Source organism: Hippopotamus amphibius, chromosome 1 (assembly GCF_030028045.1).
Source record: "Hippopotamus amphibius kiboko isolate mHipAmp2 chromosome 1, mHipAmp2.hap2, whole genome shotgun sequence".
NCBI lineage: Eukaryota > Metazoa > Chordata > Mammalia > Artiodactyla > Hippopotamidae > Hippopotamus > Hippopotamus amphibius.
Window position 1 is genome coordinate 67,019,690 of NC_080186.1, and position 22,153 is coordinate 67,041,842.

At 34.8% G+C, this 22,153-nt stretch overlaps 1 protein-coding gene across 12 annotated transcripts in view; it reads left to right on the plus strand.

Annotated features, from left to right (window-relative positions):
- FUBP1 (far upstream element binding protein 1) overlaps positions 1 to 22,153 on the plus strand; it is a 33,667-nt gene that overhangs the window by 7,456 nt on the left and 4,058 nt on the right. For 3 of the 12 annotated variants that reach the window (XR_009049984.1, XM_057715498.1, XM_057715550.1), the window contains exons 3-21: positions 7 to 69; positions 884 to 922; positions 1,875 to 1,914; positions 2,462 to 2,514; positions 2,607 to 2,678; positions 3,143 to 3,200; positions 4,483 to 4,645; positions 4,743 to 4,841; positions 4,964 to 5,065; positions 5,317 to 5,419; positions 5,520 to 5,620; positions 5,995 to 6,136; positions 6,768 to 6,928; positions 9,075 to 9,226; positions 9,314 to 9,393; positions 12,453 to 12,581; positions 14,461 to 14,535; positions 20,753 to 20,812; positions 20,892 to 21,037. Coding sequence is in view for 11 of the 12 variants with exons in the window: in XM_057715498.1 (XP_057571481.1) it covers positions 7 to 69; positions 884 to 922; positions 1,875 to 1,914; positions 2,462 to 2,514; positions 2,607 to 2,678; positions 3,143 to 3,200; positions 4,483 to 4,645; positions 4,743 to 4,841; positions 4,964 to 5,065; positions 5,317 to 5,419; positions 5,520 to 5,620; positions 5,995 to 6,136; positions 6,768 to 6,928; positions 9,075 to 9,226; positions 9,314 to 9,393; positions 12,453 to 12,581; positions 14,461 to 14,535; positions 20,753 to 20,812; positions 20,892 to 21,037 (1,838 nt within the window). In the remaining variant the exon portion in view is untranslated. Of the gene's footprint in view, positions 1 to 6; positions 70 to 883; positions 923 to 1,874; positions 1,915 to 2,461; positions 2,515 to 2,606; positions 2,679 to 3,142; positions 3,201 to 4,482; positions 4,646 to 4,742; positions 4,842 to 4,963; positions 5,066 to 5,316; positions 5,420 to 5,519; positions 5,621 to 5,994; positions 6,137 to 6,767; positions 6,929 to 9,074; positions 9,227 to 9,313; positions 9,394 to 12,452; positions 12,582 to 14,460; positions 14,536 to 20,752; positions 20,813 to 20,891; positions 21,038 to 21,421; positions 21,840 to 22,153 lie in introns of those variants that run through there. The other 9 variants (XM_057715544.1, XM_057715510.1, XM_057715577.1 and 6 more) reach the window with 9 other exon arrangements.

Below are 22,153 nucleotides of genomic sequence, written 5' to 3' on the forward strand. Positions count from 1 at the left end.
GTGTAGATGGCTCTTGGACAAGTCCGAGCAGTACAACACACTGGGAGGGAATGCCCTCTCCTTTTAAAGGCAGGAATTTTTATTTATTACCTGTGTTCAGTATGTAAACGTGAAATAAACCAGTGGATTCTTAAATGGACACAAATATTTCTTGGATTATGTGTCTGAATTTTTGCTGCACAACATTCTGATGTTTAATCATTTAAGTGTGAAGGGGGGAGGAGAATGTAGTACTTTGAGCTATAGGTTGCCTGTGTACTACACCTTGTATTCATGTGTGTAAAGGATGTAGATAAAGATGAAGTCATGTAGTTGCTTGAGTTTCTGCTGAAGTTTATGCTGTGAAATGTTTGGTTAGGAACAATAGAACAGTTTAGATTGAGATTGCCTTGTAATGTGAGTTTTTACTTATTTATTTTGCATAGCTTTGTGTTCACTGTCAGATACCCTCAACTTTTGATATATGTCAGATTTTCACATTTTGATAGGTTTTTTTCCTTCCAATCTTCAGTTCCTACAATGGGAAGCATCATTAGACTTTAGCATGTGATGTTTTGCTAAGTAACGGACTAAATACTTTGTCTTGTATCATTCTAAAGTGCTTAACGTACATTAAGGTCAGTGATTTGATTTGATTCAGTAAAAAAGAATTTTTTTTTTAATGTCTGCGCATCTTTTAAACTTGAAGAGAATAAAAGAAATGCAGTTTTCTTTCGATTACTAAGTGTTTGGGTTGAATTTTGGTGGTTTTGGTTCAAATGATAAACCATAACCTCAGCTATTTCAGTAAATGTTTATATTGGTATTCTTGATTGGGCATGGGGGAGCTAAGTCTTATATTTGTATTTATTGGCAAAAAATTAAAAGACTCTTAATTTTGCAGATCAGCCAGATGCTAAGAAAGTTGCTCCTCAAAATGACTGTAAGTATTTTAAATTGGGTTAAAAGGTAAAGTAACTGGATTTTAATATTAGGGCTTTGTTTCTATATTTTGCTGGGTATCTTTGAAGTTAGTTGAAGGCCATAAATTTTCTTTTCGTATGAATTTGCTTGTAAAAATATACCTCCTATCTTTATAATCTCCCACTTCAATTATGGCCATATGTCAATATATATTAAAATTTGGTTGCTAAATCATTTTACATATTCTATTTATTTGTTTGTTTATTTTTTACAATAAACTGCATATATTTAAAGTGTATGGTTTGATATATTTTTTCTTATTAGTAATGTATATATGGCAATCCCAGTCTCCCAATTCATTTCCCCCCAACCCCTGCTTTCCCCACTTGGTGTCCATATGTTTGTTCTCTACATCTGTGTCTCTATTTCTGCCTTGCAAACCAGTTGATTTGTACCATTTTTCTATATTCCATATATATGTGTTAATATATGATATTTGTTTTTCTCTTTCTGACTCACTTCACTCTGTATGACAGTCTCTAGATCCATCCATGTCTCTACAAATGTCCCAATTTCGTTCCTTTTTACAGCTGAGTAATACTCCATTTTGTATATGTACCACCTCTTCTTTATCCATTCATCAGTAGATGGACATTTAGGTTGTTTCCATGTCTTGGCTATTGTGAATAGTGCTGCTGTGAACATAGGGGTTATAGCTTCCATTTCTTAATCTTTGCTTAAGCCACTTGAAAAAGGACAGTTTTTTTCTTTGCTATTGCTAAAAAAATGACTGCCCTTTCACTGAGTTTCTTGCCCACTCTCAGCATTGATTTAAGTATTCTGCATAAAATTTTGCTCTCTTCAAGGCATTGTCTGTGTGTCAGGGAAAGATTTTAGAATTGCTTTAAGTGATTATGTTGTTAAACATGCCAATTTAAATTAAATTTTCACTTTATTTAATTTTTTGCTAGCTTTCGGAACACAGTTGCCACCAATGCATCAGCAGCAAAGGTATAGTCAAATAAAACCTTTTCAAAGAGCACTTTGCAAGTTTTAGTTGAACTGTATGTGAAACAACCAAATTAGTATATAGTGAATATGTGTCTGGGTTTTGGGGGGAGGGGGAAGTTGTTTTTGTTTTTTGGTGTATGTAGCTTGTTTCCTTTGCCTCAAATAGGTGATGGCAAATGATCGATTTTCTTGAGTGAGATACATTTGTAATTTGAAAGGATGGGTAGAATTAGCCACACTTTAGAAGAATTAAGGTGAATTAAAATAACCATTAAAATGATATTTCCTGAACTGGACCCCGACTCCTTTTGGTTCATGCCTTCAGACTGTTCTGTCCACCATACATACCCTCCACACTTGATGTATCTTTATTAAGATAACTGGCTTTAACTACTCAAGCCGCATATCTTGACTTTGAGTATTTTAAATATGTGCCTAGAAACCTAGTTTAAGCTATTATTAGGAGCCATTAGATTTCCATTTTTATTTTTACCTTAAACAAATTATCTTTCTTTGAAGGAAAATGTTAGTTTCTGTTATTTCTTAGCAGGTCTGTTATGACAGAAGAATACAAAGTTCCAGATGGGATGGTTGGATTTAGTAAGTAGTCTAATTTTTTTAAAGCTTTGAAAAAACATAATCAAAACATACTTTAAAATCTTTCAGCAAATAATTTTCTTTTTTCTTACTAGTAATTGGCAGAGGAGGTGAACAGATCTCACGTATACAACAGGAATCTGGATGCAAAATACAGATAGCTCCTGGTAATGTTACTGTCTTGCTATTATTTTCCTTTTTTTTTTTTTTTGTATTTTTTTTAAAACTTTATTTATTTTTGGTTGCGTTGGGTCTTTGTTGTTGAAGCAGGCTTTGTCTAGTTGTGGCCAGCATGGGCTACTCTTCATTCTGATGAGCGGGCTTCTCATTGTGGTGGTGACTTCTCGTTGCGGAGCATGGGTTCAGAGTGCGAGAGCTTCAGTAGTTGCAGCATGTGGGCTCAGTAGTTGTGGCTCACGGGCTTAGCTGCTCTGTGGCATGTGGGATTTTCCTGGACCAGGGATCAAACCCATGAGCCCTGCATTGGCAGGCGGATTCTTACCATTGCACCACCAAGGAAATTCCTATTATTTTCAAAGTGACAAGAATGCTAGCATTTTTAAAGTTGCTAGTGAAAATCATGCTGTTAATCTTTCCTCAGCCTAAGATTTTTGTTTGTTTTTAATTGTAGACAGTGGTGGCCTACCAGAAAGGTCTTGTATGTTAACTGGAACCCCTGAGTCTGTCCAGTAAGTATGAAAATCATGTTCCAGCCCCTCCTTCCTAGTGAAGGACAGCACCCCTGCAGTTGAACCAGCTTTCTCCTGCACTATTACTTTTCCTCTTTTTTAGAAAATTTCTGGCAACATATAAACATGCTTTAAAATCCCATGCTTTAAAATCCCTCTGTCTTAACAAAAATCCCTGACCCCCACATTTCTATTTCTGTGCTCTCTTTTACCAAACTCCTTAAAAGATGGTAGATCTACTTGAATATTCAGCTGTGATTTCTTTCCCTAAATTCCAGATTCATATGCAGCTGCTTTCTCAGTATACTCTCCACTTGAGTGCCTGTTAGACATCTCAAACTTTAGATTGTTAAAGAACAGAATCATTGTTTTTCAGCCCATACTTTTTCTTTTAGTCATCTAATTCATCTCGTTTCAGTGTATGACAACTCTGTTTTATACTTTCTCTTATGTCTCATTTATTCGTAAGCATTTTTCCTTCATAATTTATTTGGAATTCAACCTTTTCTTGTTATCTTCTGTACTGTCACCTTATTTATGACACCATCTGCCTGTGTTACTACAACATTTCTCTGTTCTTTTTAGCCTTGTCCAATTATAGAGTTTTTGTTTTGTTTTGTTTTTTTGTTTTTTGCCATGTTGCTGGCTTCTGAGATTTTAGTTCCCTGACCAGGGGTTGAACTCGAGTCCCTTGCAGTGGAAGCACATATCCCTAACCACTGGACAACCAGGGAATTCCCCATTCATCTATTTTGCATAAAATAGCATCCCTTTACACACATACACACAATCTGTCTGCCTTATCTTTGATTTTCTTTATAGCACTTAACAAATGACACGTTGTTTCTTTAACCTGCTATTTTTACTTATTTAATGAAGTTAAGGCACACCAGCAAGAACTTTGTCTTTTTATTTTAGTGCTGTAATCCCATTACCTAGAATAGTACCTGGCATATAGTTGACATTTCTTAACTATTTGTGGAATGAACAAATACACTTTAACATGTGAGTAATCAAAGTAAAGGTTTAAAAAGTGAATACATCATTTAATTTTTGGAAGAATGAGCTTTATTCTGAGATAACTTTAGAAATAGGGTATGTCTTCTGGGAAATTTAAGATTATATATTGATACCTAGAAAATTTATTGCATGATTTCAGTCTTTGATATGATGGCATTTTCTTTTAACTGTTAAAATTTAGTTTTAGGCCACCTAAATCTGAATTGGGATGGGAGGAGTACCTGATTATGTTATTTTGTATTGACTATTAATTTGTTAACAGATCAGCAAAACGGTTACTGGACCAGATTGTTGAAAAAGGAAGACCAGCCCCTGGCTTCCATCACGGTGATGGGCCAGGAAATGCAGTTCAAGAAATCATGATTCCAGCTAGCAAAGCAGGATTAGTTATTGGAAAGGGGGGAGAGACTATTAAACAACTTCAGGTATTACTGTTTGTAAAACGATTACTTTTTGTCTGTTTTGAAGCCTGTTTCCTTCTTGTCCCCTTTTGTTAACACATCTGATTTCTATGATTAACAGGAACGGGCTGGAGTTAAAATGGTTATGATCCAAGATGGACCTCAGAACACTGGTGCTGACAAACCTCTTAGGATTACAGGAGACCCATACAAAGTTCAAGTAAACTTCAGTTTATATTTTACAAAGGGATTTGGGATGGATGGCAGAGGGGCAAAACATGCATGAATAATTACAGTGTTTTGAGACACACTTCTTAAATTGGGTAATTTTTTCTACTTCAGCAAGCCAAGGAAATGGTGTTAGAGTTAATTCGTGATCAAGGTGGTTTCAGAGAAGTTCGAAATGAGTATGGGTCAAGAATAGGAGGAAATGAAGGAATAGATGTAAGTAAAAATACCAATTTAGAAGTAGTTGAATGCTAGTCCATAAATAAAATAGGGTTTTTCCGGTTTTGTGTTAACATAGCCTTCTCTAACATTGTATTGTCTTTCTCCCCCACTTTCCACCTTAGAATACAGGATGTGTATTTTGTATCTTATCAACCTCTTTGATATCAATATAGTGCTTCTATGGTTTGAGGCAGACTAATTTTTCAGGAAATGGCTTTCCTAATACTGAGTCTTCTTTGCATAAGGTGCCCATTCCAAGATTTGCTGTTGGCATTGTGATAGGAAGAAATGGAGAGATGATTAAAAAAATACAAAATGATGCTGGTGTTCGAATTCAGTTTAAGCCAGGTGAGTACATACATATATTTTCTAAGCATTGGTGGCAATTACTTTTGACACTCATTAATTTAATGCTAAATTAATCCAATTTGTTTTTTTTGTTACGAAGATGATGGAACAACACCAGATAGAATAGCACAAATAACAGGACCTCCAGACCGATGTCAGCATGCCGCAGAAATTATTACAGACCTTCTTCGAAGTGTTCAGGTTTGATAGGATGTTAATATTTTCATTGTTTTGTTTTATTTAAAAAATATTTTCCTTCATTAAATGTGCAAGTCCCCTTCCATATTTCTTTATCAGAATCTGTTTGTTGATACTTTATTAATACCTAGAAGCTTTAAATTGCTTTAAGGTAGACATCTTGGAGCAGGAAGGCAGCTACATAAGTGCACTACTTTATTCACCACAGCATGAAAAGAATAAATGGTGGGAGTTATTTGTTGATTATTTGGGCCAAGATGTCTCCCAACTTGTCTAAGTTTCTGATTTAGGAAAATGAAAGTTGAGGAAAACAGACATGTAATAATTTTACTGTGGAAAGAAGAGTATATTTCTGACTTTGTCTTTCCCCTCTTTAGGCTGGTAATCCTGGTGGACCTGGACCCGGTGGTCGAGGAAGAGGTAGAGGTCAAGGCAACTGGAACATGGGACCACCTGGTGGACTGCAGGAATTTAATTTCATTGTACCAACTGGGAAAACTGGATTAATAATAGGAAAAGGCAATGTATTTCAAACTATTAATGTGTGGTTAATAATTTAACATTTTATCTGATTTTCTGGATGCTGTTGCTTGTTGTAAATGAGTAGCAATGATTTTTCTTTGGCTGTATTTTAATAGAAAGTGTTCTTATGCTGATATGTAACACCTAAAGCCTAAATGAAGGGCCTTATATGTATTTAAATCAAGAGTGGGATTCAAATCACTTTGACTTCTAGAGAAGGAAACCAGCAGTTTAATTATTAGTGTAAGAAATTTTTCTTCTGACCTAGAAAGTAGTTTGAGTCTCCTTGTTTATTTTGCTGTTTCCTGACGTTTAAAATTTTTGAATTTTTAAATCGTGTTAGTTTATACTTACATTGCTTATAAAAGCAGTTTCTTTAAAGTAAATATTTTGATATAAATCATTTTAAGGTTGGATACAGACATATTAAGTTATGTCTTACAACTTAATTGTATGTGATGCTTTATATAATTTGATTTTAAAGCATAGAATAAGTGGAAACTCCTGATAGAATATTGGCAGATGGGATACTATTCAAACCTTACTTCTTCATTGTGACCAGTTTCTTTTGAATAGCTTCTCTTGTATCCTTTGAATCTTTAGAGAAATAACTGTGTTTTGATTTTAGGAGGTGAAACCATAAAAAGCATAAGCCAACAGTCTGGTGCAAGAATAGAACTTCAGAGGAATCCTCCACCTAATGCAGATCCTAATATGAAGTTATTTACAATTCGTGGCACTCCACAGCAAATAGACTATGCTCGGCAACTGATAGAAGAAAAGATTGGTGTGAGTATGCTTTAAACTTGAAATTGATAGCACAGATCCTGTTAGGTAAATAAGAGATAAATTCATATGTTCCTGTAAGTGCTATACAGAAAAATGTTAATTCTACTCTGAAATTATAGGTCTGGTAACTTAATAGATAACATGCAATTTAGAAAAGATTTCCAGCAATAAAAATAACTCAGGTAATACACAGTTATGTATTCAGAACCTTGTACTTGAATGTGGGTAAATAAGAGGATAGCATTACTTGAGTTACAACATTGGGGTTGGTAGAGGGTTGTGGAATATACCTGAGGGAGATAGTAATGGGAAGTCATTATTTATTAAGGGCTCACTTACCTAACATTGGTGAGGAAAGATGAATCAGATGCCTCCACCGTGAAGGTAGAAATCTACAAACCCTAATTCTTAAACTGGCTGAAAGGCACCTGGGTGTTTTACACCTCCACACATAACATACACAGTTCTGATTCAGAATGTCTGTAATAGGACCCAGCATCTAATTTTAGAAGGATGTTCCAGGTGATGCTGATGCATGACCAGATTTAGAAATAATGAGGAAATAGTGCTTTACTGTGTTTCTTTTACTATTAAGAATTAATATTTTGTGAGGGAACATCATAAATTATTAATAATTAGAATATCTTAGGAGAGTTCTCCTTGATATTTGCCATGCTGTGAGTGGGGTGTTTCTGCTTGGGAAAACAAAAATAGATGTACAGAAGACAGCTAAGAATACCTTATAAAAATATAAACAAACATGTCATGTGGTATGGAGAAAAAGTGTAATTGTTCCCCCCAAAAAATGAGGAAAATAATTGTTGGGCTCTGTAATGGCAGGAATTGATGCCAGAAAAATGACAGGTGCATCTTGGTTTTGGATTTGCTGTCATTGGCATGCATGGATCAGGATTGCTTCTGGATTGATGGGCAGACAAGATAGGTTGTTCAAGAGAAGCATTTAAGAAAAACATGGACTCTTGAGTCAGGCTATTTGGGTTCAGAATACTCTGAATCACTTACTGACTGTGTGACCTTGAGGGAAGATACTTATACTCTTCTTTGCCTCTCGTTCTTCTGAAAGTGAGGATAATCATACCTACCTTTTAGGATTAAAGGGATTAAATGTTTGAAGTATGGAGTACCTGGCACAAAGCCCTATAAAAATGTTGCTCCTTTTTTTCAGTAAACTTTTTTTTTTTTTTTTTTTTTTTACTATTTGGAAAGGATAGGTTATAGATAATAAAAGTGAGGATAATGACAGCAATTAGAGACTTAAAAGAGACAGGTTATTAAAGGGACGTTGAAAGTCTTAAGGTGTAGCTTTATTGTAGTGAGAAAATTAACAACCACATATAGATTAAGCATATTTGTCCCAATTGTCACATGGTATTAACTGTGTGAAGGGAATATTTTATTTTAGAACAGTTAAATCTAGTGATCCTTAGAAGTTGGATTATCAAAAACGAATCAACTAAGCATTGTTAATTGTGATGTGGCATGAAATGGGTACTAAATATCCTGATACGTTAAGTTAATTAAAAAGGGAATGTTCATGGTATTTAAAGAATTATGATAAAAAGGGTAAGAGAGGAAATGAATTTTAAATTACTGATTCAAATGGGATTCATTGACAGGAAGGCTGTGAGGAGGACTAGTTTGTTGAGCAAGAACTTGTTACGTTATTGGTGAAGTGTTCAGTAGCCAGTTTACTATAAAAGATGTAAGCAATTTGAGGACTGTTGTCAAGATGGTTCTCTGATTACAGTGTTAGGAGAGTAGATGTAGAGAGAGGAGCTAGAGGTAAGAACTTGATATTTGATAAGCTTCCATGATTAAGATGATAAAGGGATAGTGAAAGTAAAAGTTGTTCAAGGAAAGGGAAATAATGGAAAAGGGTGTAGTCTGAAAGGAATAGAAGGTAAAGGAAATGTTTCAGTTTTTTGCTAATGCTATTGATTTTAATTAATTTTACCTGTCTCATTAATATGGAAGAGTTAAGAAATTTTGTAGCATGAGAAAATGAAGGAAAACCATAAATTTTAGTTTGTTTACAGGTAGATAAAAGGGTAGAAATTTAAATTTTTTTGGTCTTTGAAATGTTTGACCATTACTGTCTTTCTGATTTTTGTTTGCCTTTTTGCAGGGCCCAGTAAATCCTTTAGGGCCACCTGTACCCCATGGGCCCCATGGTGTCCCAGGCCCCCATGGACCTCCTGGGCCCCCTGGGCCTGGAACTCCAATGGGACCATATAACCCTGCACCTTATAATCCGGGACCACCTGGCCCTGCTCCTCAGTAAGTTTTGAGTTTGGTTCTAGGTGTTTCCTCAAAGATTCTAGATTTTGGGGAATTGAATTTTTAAATTGATTTCTGTCTTTTCAGTGGTCCCCCAGCCCCTTATGCTCCTCAAGGGTGGGGAAATGCATATCCACATTGGCAGCAGCAGGCCCCTCCAGATCCAGGTAAAAGATGCTTATCATTTGGATGTAATCTGTGTTGTTGTTTTGCCACTGCTGTTCTATTCATAAATTTTCTAGTGTTGATTCTACATTGTATGCATTTTCTGCACGTGTTTTACTCCTCCAGCAGGAGTGTTAGATTCTGGTTCTACTACAGTGTATAAGACTGTTGTGTATGGTCTATTTTCTTAGGTCTTCTTCTACCTGCATTTGGCTTTCTCTACTTTCAAAGTGATAGAGCAGAATGCTAAAAGCCAAAGATATAGGAAGAAGTACATTTTCTGGATTTAAGATTCTAGTGCCATCAAATGTATTCTATGTTAGTTGTGACATTATCCATGAAAGAATAGTTAGTGTACATTTATTTATAAAATTATGTGAGAGTCAGTTGGAGTGTTTAATACTTGGGCATTAAACTTCCACATTCTCAAAAAAGATACATAAGTTGTCTATTTCATATTCCTGATATAACTTCACATATTAGTAAAAAGCAGGCCTGTATTAAATATGTGCATGTTGGAACTCTAAAATTCATTTAGTTAAATATTTTCTCTGTTCAGATCTGATTTGTGTTTGTTACCTTTTATTCTATTCTTGAATCTTTTCCCACCCTGTAGTTTTCTTTCCATCACAAAGAGGGCATTCATTAAAACCAGTAATTTCTCTTTATGATCCTTTTTTTTTTTCACCTAGTCCCTACCTTTTAGGGCTCTTTCACTGGAGTAGTTTCAAGGAAGGTACTGAATTAAGGATTCTTTTTCACACTAGTATAAATTTTTTTAAAAAACTAAATTGATTTAAATGAAATTTTATTAGTGAATTTTATTAAACATTTCTAGTATTTGAGAGTGGTCCTGTATTATACTTTAACTTCATAGGAGGTATGCTCTATGGAATATGATGGTACAACATTACAGTTAACAAATGACCACAACTCCGACACACTGAAGAAACAAATTGTGTATGTTAAGGTCTGAGTATGCAACAGTGAATTTACATTCTCTAGCAGAAGCATGTATTTAAAGTGTTAGCAAAACTGTGCTAGAGGGACTTAACAGAATAGGGCTCAAATGTGATTTATTGTATGATAGTCTTTAAAGAATGAAAGGACTTTTCTTTCTCTCTTGTAAGCTAATTGGTATGGTGTTATTAAGCAGAGGAATCACACCACTGAAGAGACTGAGAAAATTAAGGGGCAGATTTATATTGGGTAACTTGCAGGATAGCACCTATTTGGGTGCTTTGTTTGGGTAGGTAGTGTGATTGAGAGAAATGATGGGAATAAGAAGTGGTCTCTGTATCACAATCTTATTTTCCCACTTGGGGTAGTTTAGTGGTGAAGTCACCACTGTAAGAATTAGTAAATGAATGTGGCTTTCAGCAGTGCCTTTGGGAAAGAAGTAACCCACTTAGCTAAAAGATAACAGCTAGGGTTGGATATTACTTATATGCAAAAACCAAAATAATTGATTTAAATGACATTGTTTTGATTCTTTGTATTAAACATCTCGGTATTTAAATATGTCCCTGTATTGACAATAAAGTCAGTGTTCTCTGAATTAAAATCTGTTTCTATAAAAAATTAGTGGGTTGTTAAAGATTTATGTAGTAGTTACATACTTAGACTTCAGAGTGAAACAGACTTGAATAAGTCCTAGTCTCATAACTTACTAACAAGTTTTGAACCCCTCTAAACCTATTTCCTTAACTATAAAATGAATACTATCTTGAATGAGTTTAGTAAGTTCTCAGTGTGTATCAGTTGTATGTAATTATGAGACTGGTTTTCTTATATGGTCTATGCATTTGTGAGTGTAAGTATCAATTCCCAAAGTCTGTTTTATCTCAATTTCTCTATCCAAACATGGTGTCCAGTGACATATTTGTATTAATTACTATACAGGTAATGATGCTATGTATTGTGACACATTTATTACTTTAAAAAGATTTGGATAATGACATAATGCTTTATAATTGTACCACCTAAGACACTGGATCCTTCTGAAAATCCTTACTCCTTTTTTCTCAAACTTCACTAACCTTTATTTTATTAAGCAGCTGAGAGTTGCTGCCCATTTGGGATGAAGGCTAAATAGATTATGTATAGATACAGACTCCGGTTAAGGAAATTACATTCTTCTTGAAGATATGAACTAATAAAGATACAGTATCATGACACACCTAGTATAAAAGAATCAATAAGGGGATTTCTGTTTCTGACTGAAGTCTCAAACTGTTGATTTTTATGAAGGATGAGTGAGGGTCAGTCAAGTGCAGAAGCAGCATAACATGGTGAGAGGCCCAAATATGAGCATGATGACTTTTGAAAAGTGCAACCAATTTTCTGTGGCCAGACATGAATGTTGGAAAAATATTGACAGCGGGGAGATGAGGCTGGAAAGGAAAGTATAAGCAAGGGTGTCCAAATATCTTATTAAGTATATTGAATCATATTCTGTACTTAAAAATTTTAATAGTCCTCAAGACTCCAGGAAATAAATGAAGAATTTAAAATAGGGCAGTGACATCAAGTTTATCTTTTAGGATAATCACTGAATAATCATATGGTAAGATGGAATATGGCTAATTTCTATTTCTTTTCCTAGATTTTTAAGTTGTCTCTTCATTGAAAACAAGATAGGACAGAGCTCATAGTTGTAAAAATTGTTTCTTTCTTGTACAGGTTAGTCCCTAGAAACCATTTCCTGTAGTCATCTGCCACATAAAACTGTTGTGCTTGAGGCAAAACTGGTTTAGAAAAAACAAGGGCACAGGATGGTTTGAGACAAAGCATTGGATTTGCAACCAAAAGATCTTTATTCCTATCCCAGCTCTGCCACTCACTAGTATTCTAGGAACTAGTAAACTTACTTAATCTCTAAGACTAAGTTTTCTATAATAAAAGCTAATGATGACAGTAAAACTAATAGAATTTGAAAGTTTCCACTTATTTATTTTTTCATGTCCAGTTAATTTGGGGGTCTATATATTTGCTAGAGAGGGGTGTGTGTGTGATTGATTGTGGACTTTAAATGCAAATGTAGAACTTGTGTTTATTCTAGCTAAAACAGGAACAGACCCAAATTCAGCAGCGTGGGCTGCCTATTATGCTCACTATTATCAACAACAAGCACAGCCACCGCCTGCAGCCCCTGCTGGTGCGCCAGCTACAACCCAGACCAATGGACAAGGTAACTATGGTAACTGAAGAATTTATTTTGTATGTGGAAGTGAAAACTTCTGTTTGGAATTATAAAGTACATCAGTGTATTACCCCCAAATTTATATTAGTATTCAGTTACAGCTTCAGGAAGCAGCCTTTGCTTTTTAAAAGCAAGTTATTTGAAATAATTGCAAACTTTCATAAAAGTTGTAAGGTACATTACCAAGAACACCCAGAAAACCTAGCTGTTAATGTTTATCTTCCTCATTTGTTCCATTAACCTATCATATGTGTCCATATCCATCATCATTAGTCTTTTTCAGAACCATTAAGACCAAGCTATAGACATAATGCCCCATTACCCTTAAATACGCCTTTCTGTATTTCTCCAAAAATACGTAACCATCACACAGCATTCAAAATCAGTTAATCAATATTGATATATCTTACTATTCCAAGGCATAGCCCTGACTGAGATTTCACCATCTGTTCCAATAATTTCTAAGAAATGAATGCTGTTCTCGTAACGCATTACAATAGGGGTCCTGTAATGTTGACCTGTTTTATCCCCGGAGGTGGTAACCATGGTCACTCAGTCATGTTGATGTCTGCCAAGATTCTATGCCATAAAATCACCATTTTTCTCTCTGAAATATTATTGTCTGGAGAGTTATACTGAGATCATACCACTATTCTGTTCTTCTTTGAGGGGCGGGGGGCAGGACAAACAGGATAATTTTATTCTCACTTTTCCTTAAAGATACGGTAGAAGTTTTACAGTTCAGTTTGATTAGATGTAATTTATAATCTTAACTTTTTTTTTAAACAAATGACAGCAGAAACAACTAGTCCAAATTATAAAACTACTAGAGCAAAGAGAAACTACCTTTTTGATCAAAACATATACCACAGCTAAACTTCTTTAGAAAACTTTCTGAGATTTCTAAGCTAAACTTTCTTAGGATTCTGTTCCCCATTGAAGGCCTTAGCCTTTATTGATAGTAGCTGCCTGATTCAGTTACAAATATGATGATAATTTCTACTTCCATCATTCATTCTACATTTATTAGGTGGTATTTTACTATAAGGAAGAGATTTCCTTTTCTTTCTGTTTATTTCTTTATGTCAATATGGATTCCTGTTTTATTCAGTAGGTTATATTTTAAACTTGTCCTAGATTTGGCCAGTCAGGAGTACCTTCAAGATGGCTCCTGTATCCTTTTGACATGCCTGTCATTCTTTAAGCACTTTCCTACTTTCTTGCACAGTAAGATGCTTGCTTTGTGCTTTTTGGGCTCCAGCCCTTGAAGCAGCCATTTTTCCAAGGAGCCCTGATTTCTTTTAGTAGATGATGATATTTAGGAACTAAACAGTTCTGTTCATTGCTGCTGAGATGTTACTGCTACTAGCTCCTTTCAGTGTACAGAGCTGGGAAATGAATTTACATACATGCATACCTACATACATATAAAAAACACGTAAATATCCATATGTGTGTATATTTTTTAAACTGTACATTCATATCACCTGCAATTCCATTCCAAGACTTCAAAGTTTTTCTTTCTACGTTTTCGCCTTTCCATGCTTATAAACAGTGAAAAACTCGGTATCTTCAGTGTGTTTTGTTATTTGACCAATGAATTTACTTATATGCTCAATGTAACTACTTATTTAAAATTAATTAATTAAAGAAAACAAACCATCTTCTCTGTCCACTGTCTGTGAACCCCACAATCCTGTGTCTTTGGCACCAGCAAGGATGCCACTGCCACACAGCACTTTCCTCTTACCCTCATTCTTCATGACAGGCTACTCCCAACTCCTCTTCACAAAAAGCAGAAGGAAAGGGCCAAAATTGCTTTTTAAAAACCTTATAATCATAATTTTTTATGTTTTTTTTAAATAAGGAGATCAGCAGAATCCAGCTCCAGCTGGACAGGTTGATTATACCAAGGCTTGGGAAGAGTACTACAAGAAAATGGGTATGTTCTACATTTCCTTTTTAATTGAAACATTTAGTAAATATTACACTAAAAGGTTGAAGATTTTGATAAAAAGTATGTTTGTTCCATGTTTTTATTCCCTTGGACTGCTTTCATCCAATAACTTAAAATCTTGAGGTGTAGATTATCGAACAAGAGTGTATTCCAAAATCACTGAACTTTCAGGTGTTTCATGGTCATTACAAATAATTGTTAAATTTGTGGTTAAGAGATCTTTTTATTTCTAAATGCATTCATCAGCCACTTACTAATTGAAACTAAAAGTTTCCCCACCGGCACATGGGACTTTGAATATTGCCTATACTTTTGTCAAAGGTAGTTACATGTTAGTAACCTAAATGGCATAGGTTAAATTATAGAGCACCAAGCAAAAATTGGTCGTGTGTGATATTATTTTTGCTGCAAAGTAAGCAGATCAGAAGCAGCCTACAGTGACAGAGGAAGTTAATTACTTAAATAATATTTGCATGTATGAAAAAGGAAGAACAGTCACCTAGAAGGGCTGTTTTCATTCAGTAAATGTAGAGCATATACTATATGCCAAGCATAGAAATAGATACTGCGAATGTGACTTTGGGCATAATACCTGGGAGTCCTGTCCTGGTTATCATATTCTAATGTTGAGTACAGTTGTCAGTCAGGTACTTTGCAAATATATATTATTGCAAACTGCTGTGAATGAAAAGAACTGTACAGTAGTCTCCCCCTTATGCATGAGGGATATGTTCCAAGTCTGCCCCCTCCATGGATGCCTGAAAGTGTGGATAGTACTGAACCCTATATGTACTGTGCTTTTTTCCTATGTGTACAAAACTATGATAAAGTTTATGAATTAAGCACAGTAAGAGAGTAACAACATTAATAAAGTAGAATAGTTAGAAGAGTATATTAAATGAAAGTTATATGGGTGTGGTTTCTCTCTCAAAATAACTTGTGCAAATTTAATGCCTTTTCCATCTTAACTAAGAGCCTATCATGCACTGTAGCCGTAACTTGCATTTTGAGGTGTGACAGCAAAACTTGGATGAATTTCTTTTTCCTCCTTCACAATTTCACAGGAGATTTGTTCTTCCCCGTAGATCTTAGCGACCTCAGCATACGATTATTTTCTTTGCTCATTAAATGGAGAACTTTTTACCATTTCACTTAAAGGAAAAGGCTTCTCTTTGTCATATCCAAATTGCCAGCATCACTGCTCTTGCACTTCAGGGCCATCATTAAGTAAAATAGGGTTAATTGGACACACAGGCACTACAGTAGCAGGACAGTCGGTCTTGTAAGCAAGATGGCTGCTGAGTGACTAACGGGTGGGATATGCTGGACAAAGGGACAGTATGAGATTTCATCATGCTACTCAGGATGATGTGCAATCTAAAAATTGTGAGTTTATTTAATATCTTCAGGCCATGGTTGACCACAGGTCATTTCACTGCAGAAAGCAAAACTGTGGGGTGGGGGTGGGGGTGGTTCCTGTCTGTTCGCTGACACTTACATGTACAGATTGGGAAACAGGTCACATAACTACAAAGTGGTGGAACCAGACTTTGGACTATCTCCTAAATTTGCATTTTTCAGGGACCATTTCAAACCCGATGTTATACTTATGGACAAATCAGGGGTTTTGTCCAGATGCTTATTCTCTTAGTCATTTAAAATGAACACATTTAATAGCCAGTTGTCACAAACAGAAGCTAATTAGATAAACTTGCCCATTCTTCACTGATAGAAAGTATCTATAGGTGATAGTTTTGTCATAAAATATAATCTACTTGTGATTCTCAATGTAAATTTCAGTGTTCTTTGCCAAAGAATGTCTCATTTTCCACAGAAAGAAAAATTTCCAGAATGGTGATTATATTAATCTTCTTTGTGTAAAAGTACAAATACTTGGTAATAAGAATGTTTTACACAGCTGATTTCTGTTTTAAAAAAAGAAAAATAATCATTAATTTATGTTTTTGTGACCCAGCTTATCTCACGCAGGTCTGCAGCAGCTAAAATTCTGCAAAAAGAAACTTAAAAAACTTTAAACTCAAAACAGTATACTGTAATTAGAGTGATCACATAATTTATTGCCCAAATTGGGATAGTTTTGAGAATAACTGGGAATACTATTAGTAATCATCCCTTAATGACATAGTAGCAAGACCTATGGTCACTGTAGCTTTTATGAAGTAGCATCACTGTTTCATTAAAGATTTGAGTATGTTGAAGTTAAAAATCATTAGGTCCAACTTGTATTTTCAGAATGGGTAGTATGCTTTATACGTTGCCTACATTATTATTAAAATTGAGTTAAAAACAAAGACCTATTTGTTAGACTTAGGTATTTAATAAATTTACCTTTTTACATTTTACTTACCTAGAATGAGTGGGTATGTTGAATGTAATCTGTAACGTCTAACCATTCAAATTTTTTAAGGGTGGACATTTCACCTTGCCTTTTTTGTTTGTTTGTTTTTTGTTTTCTTCCTTTTCCCTGCTGACTACTATATAAAATTCTAATTTTAGAGATAGTATGCTGAACTGTCTTGAATCCTTTGTGGAGAAAAGTGGTATAGAAATAACTTACTAAATAACAGTTTGACTGAAGATCCTCCTTAAACCCCACCTTCTTTTCACTTGTATGTTTTTCTGTAGAAGCGCAATGATAAGCGGTTAATTTTATGAGCAAGGTGAACTGGTTGAATGATTTCCCCTTATGTGAAAATCTTAAATAATGTTAGGTTGTCAGGTCTTTAATGATAGCTGCAAGGTCCATTTATTTTTCCTGTAGAAGGTGGGGTTTTTTTGTTTGTTTTAGGGTTTATTTATTTATTTATTTTTGGTTTGTTTTGTATATGTTTGATTGCTTAACTACTTTGATTTCTTCTAGGTGCATTACTTGTCCTTAAGATCTTTTTAAAAGGGTAACTACAAATAAGAGACCTTAAAGGATAAAACTAATGAGTTCAATCTTTGATGGTTTTAAATGGAAGGGAAAGAAAGGGGTAATAAAATATCAGGGAGAGAGAAAGATCTTTATTTCCAAATCAAACTCCCTTATTTGGAAAGATTGAGTTTTACTCTTCCAAGTGGCAGAGGTAGGTAGGATTTCCCAGGACTCTGGATGTCCTCATTTCTGATCCGGTGCCCGTGTCACCAAACTAGGAAGACTGTCTCAGCTTTTGAAGCCATTTCAGCTTTTTGTTAAGAATAGAAAATCCTCACTAACACTGTAGATGTATTAGTTTGCTTATTAGTAAATAAATCTCTATTGAAACAGATATGAGTTGTTTTTTAATTAGTTTTGTTTTCTGAAACAATTCTAAATTACCTACAGTTAGCAGGAAGAGAATTTAGGAGAGAAATTCTTAAAGATGAGATTCTAGAGGGCTAATGATGGGAACTTTAAGGCATTTATATTGCTGGCATATAAGGAATGACAACAATTTGGGTGTGGGTGCTTTTGAAGCTAGAATGAAGGGAACTTTTGTAAAAAGAAATATCTTAAAGAGAAACTGTTTCAAAATAGACGCCAGCAGTTTCTATTTGGAGGAGAGTAAGTGAAGGCATTTTGGGATAAGTTTAACTTGAGGGGAAGTCCCTCTTAATGTTAACCACTAATACCGTGAACTCTGAACTCTTAGCATATAGTACCTTAAGCCTTAAAAGAGCCAGGAGAGAGTGGTTGTGGGAAAGATGCATGTGTATGGAGAAATAACTGAGGGTAAAATCTATTCAAGCAAGGCTGTTTAAGAATGTTACATGTGAACTCTGGGACAAGTCTTACCTCTTTTATGAAATGAAATTAAAACTTTATACATTGTAAAATTATATGTAAATGTTAAGCATTGTTCTGCTGAAGTATAAACTAAAGTATCTCCCATCAAAACAGCTTTTGAACCAAGGAGAAGAATCAAAGGAGCAAGTTAAGGACATGCATTTCCAGAGGGCAAGAAGCTAGTGGAAGAGCTAAAACATAAATAGATTAGATAGGAAGAGTTCTTTCCCTACTTTCAGCTGGGCGAAAGAATCACATTTGCCCTTCAGATAGGAGTGAAATGAGTTTTTCTATGAATGCTTTCAAGATTGGAATGTCAAATGTTGATGACTTACTTAACTGTGTTAGAGTCTAACATTTTACTTTTAGCTTTCCACAGGGATATTTGAGTTTGGGGTGGGGGGTGTTTTTTCAGGGAACATTTGAGTTTGATGAATTTCTTGATGTGTCTCCTTGATAAAACTTATTTTTTTTGCCTCTGAAATATGAGTATCTCTTAACAATCAAGTTTAGTTCAGTTTGTAAACCTGAAGTAGAAATTGTTGCGGCCTTAAATAAGTTTGGCCTCAGGTCAGCAGGTTTTCAGGTGTGTAGTTTGTAAGAAAATGTTACATGGTTTTATTACTGTTGGCACCAAGATGTTTGAAAGTTGTCTAAATACTGAAACAGGTTTTCGCTTTACTTGACTTGTGTCTCCTCATAAGATCAAAATGTTAAACTCACTTCCTCTTTGAAAAAGTATGGAAAACAAGTAGGGGGGAGTTTCTTGCATTTTTTAAGTTAGTTACTCAGTTGCTTTTATTCTTTGACCAATTTTGTGATGATGAAACTATAAAGTTGCCTTGTTGGCAACATCTAATAAACATGCAAACCGCATTCTGCCATTATTTTTTGTCTAGCTGTAATAATTTCGTAAAGCCAAATGAATTACAAACTAAGTAAGATTCTGTTCAAATAAAGAAGTTAAATCAGAAAACTCACATTCTCTTTCTCCCCAACTTTTGATTTCAAATTTTTTATACCTTCAGAAAATTGGAAAAATAGTACAGTGAACACCCATATTTATATTTTCTACCCAGATTCACCATTTTCAGAGTTTGCCATATATACTTTATACATATGTATGTATACTTTTTTTTGGTGCCTGAGCCATTTCAAAGTAAGTTGCAAACTGTTGCTGTAAATAAATTTTCAATAATACCAATATACTTGTTTCCCTGGTTGTCAGAAAAACTGTCTACTGTAGCTATTTGTGAGTGGGCAGTGGTTGTTTTTATGTTGTTTTTTTAAAATCCAGAGCCCATTCAAGGTTCATGCATTGCATTTGATTATATTTCCATAGTCTGTCTCCCTCTCCCTCTCTTTTTTTTTAATTTATTTTATTTATTGACTGCATTGGGTCTTTGATGCTGCACACGGGCTTTCTCTAGTTGCAGCAAGCAGAGACTGCTCTTTATTGCAGTGCATGGCCTTCTCATTGTGGTGGCTTCTCTTGTTGTGGACCACGGGCTCTAGAGCTCAGGCTCAGTAGTTGTGGCACACAGGCTTAGTTGCTTTGCATGTGGGATCTTCCCAGACCAGGGCTCGAACCTGTGTCCCCTGCACTGGCAGGCAGATTCTTAACCACTGCACCACCACGGAAGTCCCTCCTTAGTCTCTTAATTCGGGAAAGTCACCTAGAAAAACCTGCTGTGAAAGCTGTTGATCTTTGTGTTTCATTGATTTTGCTGCTTAGAACCTCCTCAATAGTGATTATTCTTTTATGTCCTTCATCAGGTTATTTTTAATAAAATAATTTGGACACAGCATATTAAAACTTTAAGTGTCTTATTAAAAGGTATCTTGAAGATTAGTGTTTATACATGCAGTTTACAGGTTACTCATCAGGAACCAAAAATCTTGGCCAGATCTTAAAATAAAATCTTTAAATAACAGCTTTTAAGTGGGTTTTTGTTTCTCAAAAAACGTTCTTTTTCTTTTTCTCCATTGAAGATTTGCATTTTATTTAAAATTTGTAGTGAAACAAATCCAAATGGATAAGAAAGCAAAAAAAAAAAAATAGTGATCCATCCATTACCCGCCAACACCACCACTGGGGAACTGTGGACTGCATGTTCCAGACTCAATTTAGAACATTAATAGTTTATAAATTCTGTAATTGAATCAAGATTATGCCTAAATGTTTACCTCTTTTAGTTAAAACTATGTGGGTGGTTTTGTTTTTTATTAATAGCGATGCTCTAACACTAAAAGTTATGATTAGTATGAGGCAAAAAGAGCATTTTGATTTTTTTAAATAACAGAGTAGTTTTCTGACACTAATGAATATTTAAAATAAATCAGGAGCGATTCTGACCCTCTGTGCTTTTGTCTTTATAACCTGTACTTACAGTGGATATAATTTTATATTAAAATTTAGGGGGTTTTTTTTAGGTCAACAAGGGCAGACACAAGATTATTCAAAGGCTTGGGAGGAATATTACAAGAAGAAAGGTATTTTTTTATTAGAAATGAGATTCTTTGGGGCTTTTAATTTTGGTTACAGCAACAAAGTTATTCTGTTTTCTCAAAGGTCAGGCAGTTCCTGCTCCTACTGGTGCTCCACCAGGTGGTCAGCCGGATTATAGCGCAGCCTGGGCTGAGTACTATAGACAGCAAGCAGCCTACTATGCCCAGACAAGTCCCCAGGGAATGCCACAGCATCCTCCAGCACCTCAGGTATAGTAAATTTGCTAATGTGTTGATTTCAGCTCCAGTCATGTTCTCTGCATGTTTACTGTTGTCTGGGAGTATGTTTGCCTTTTAAATTTTATCTGGCAAAGTATAACTAAATGAAGTACTGTGGTATATTGTTTGGGTTTTTTGTTTGTTCGTTTGTTTTTTACAATGCTTTCTGGCATCTGAGTGCTGAATATTTCTATAATGCCTTTGATTTTAAAAATAAATTTTTTTCCCCCAGGGATTTGCAAATCATGCAAGAAGCCACCACCATTTATATTAACCAGTTTTTTTTCTTTCTTAAAGGATTCACTCCTGAGTTAGCTCGATTTAAAGGATTTTCTTTAACTTTTTGTGTATTTCTTATGTATCTCTTCTGCACAGGGCCAATAATAAGAAGTGGACAATACAGTATTTGCTTCATTGTGTGGGGGAAAAAAACCTTTGTTAAATATATGGATGCAGACGGCTTGATGAAGATCTTAATTTTGTTTTTGGTTAAAAATAGTGTTTTTTCTTTCTTTCTTTCTTCCTTCCTTTCTTTCTTTCTTTTTCTTTTCCTTTTTTTTTTTCCCCGAAAATGTACAAAATATCTATCACTACTGATAGGAGGTTAATATTTCTGTGTAGAAATGAAAATTGGTTTGTTTTTAGTATTTAGTGTAGATGTACACATTCCAGCAAATGTATTTGCAACTATTATGTGGTCAATGCTTTGTGATATAAATGTACTTTTTTCAATGTATACTTTCACTTTTAAAATGCCTGTTTTGTGCTTTACAATAAATGATATGAAACCTCCTGTGTCGGTAAGTTGGATATGTGGGTATTTAAAGGATTCATAATTTCTTAGCAATGATAAATTAAGATACATATACACAAATATATAAGCTTTCCCCATGAAATATTAATTTGAGTTTTTAAACACTGGCATGTTTTTTCCCCCTTGCAGTATAGTAGTAGATTGGAGGAACTTTTCCATTTATTGTATTTGGCTGTTTCAGCACAAGTAATCCTGATATCTTCATTTTTTTCCTTCTGTTTGATTAAAAACTGCATGTGTGTACAGTGATCTTTTGGCATACTTCCATTGCATTAACAGTGAAATTTCCTTTT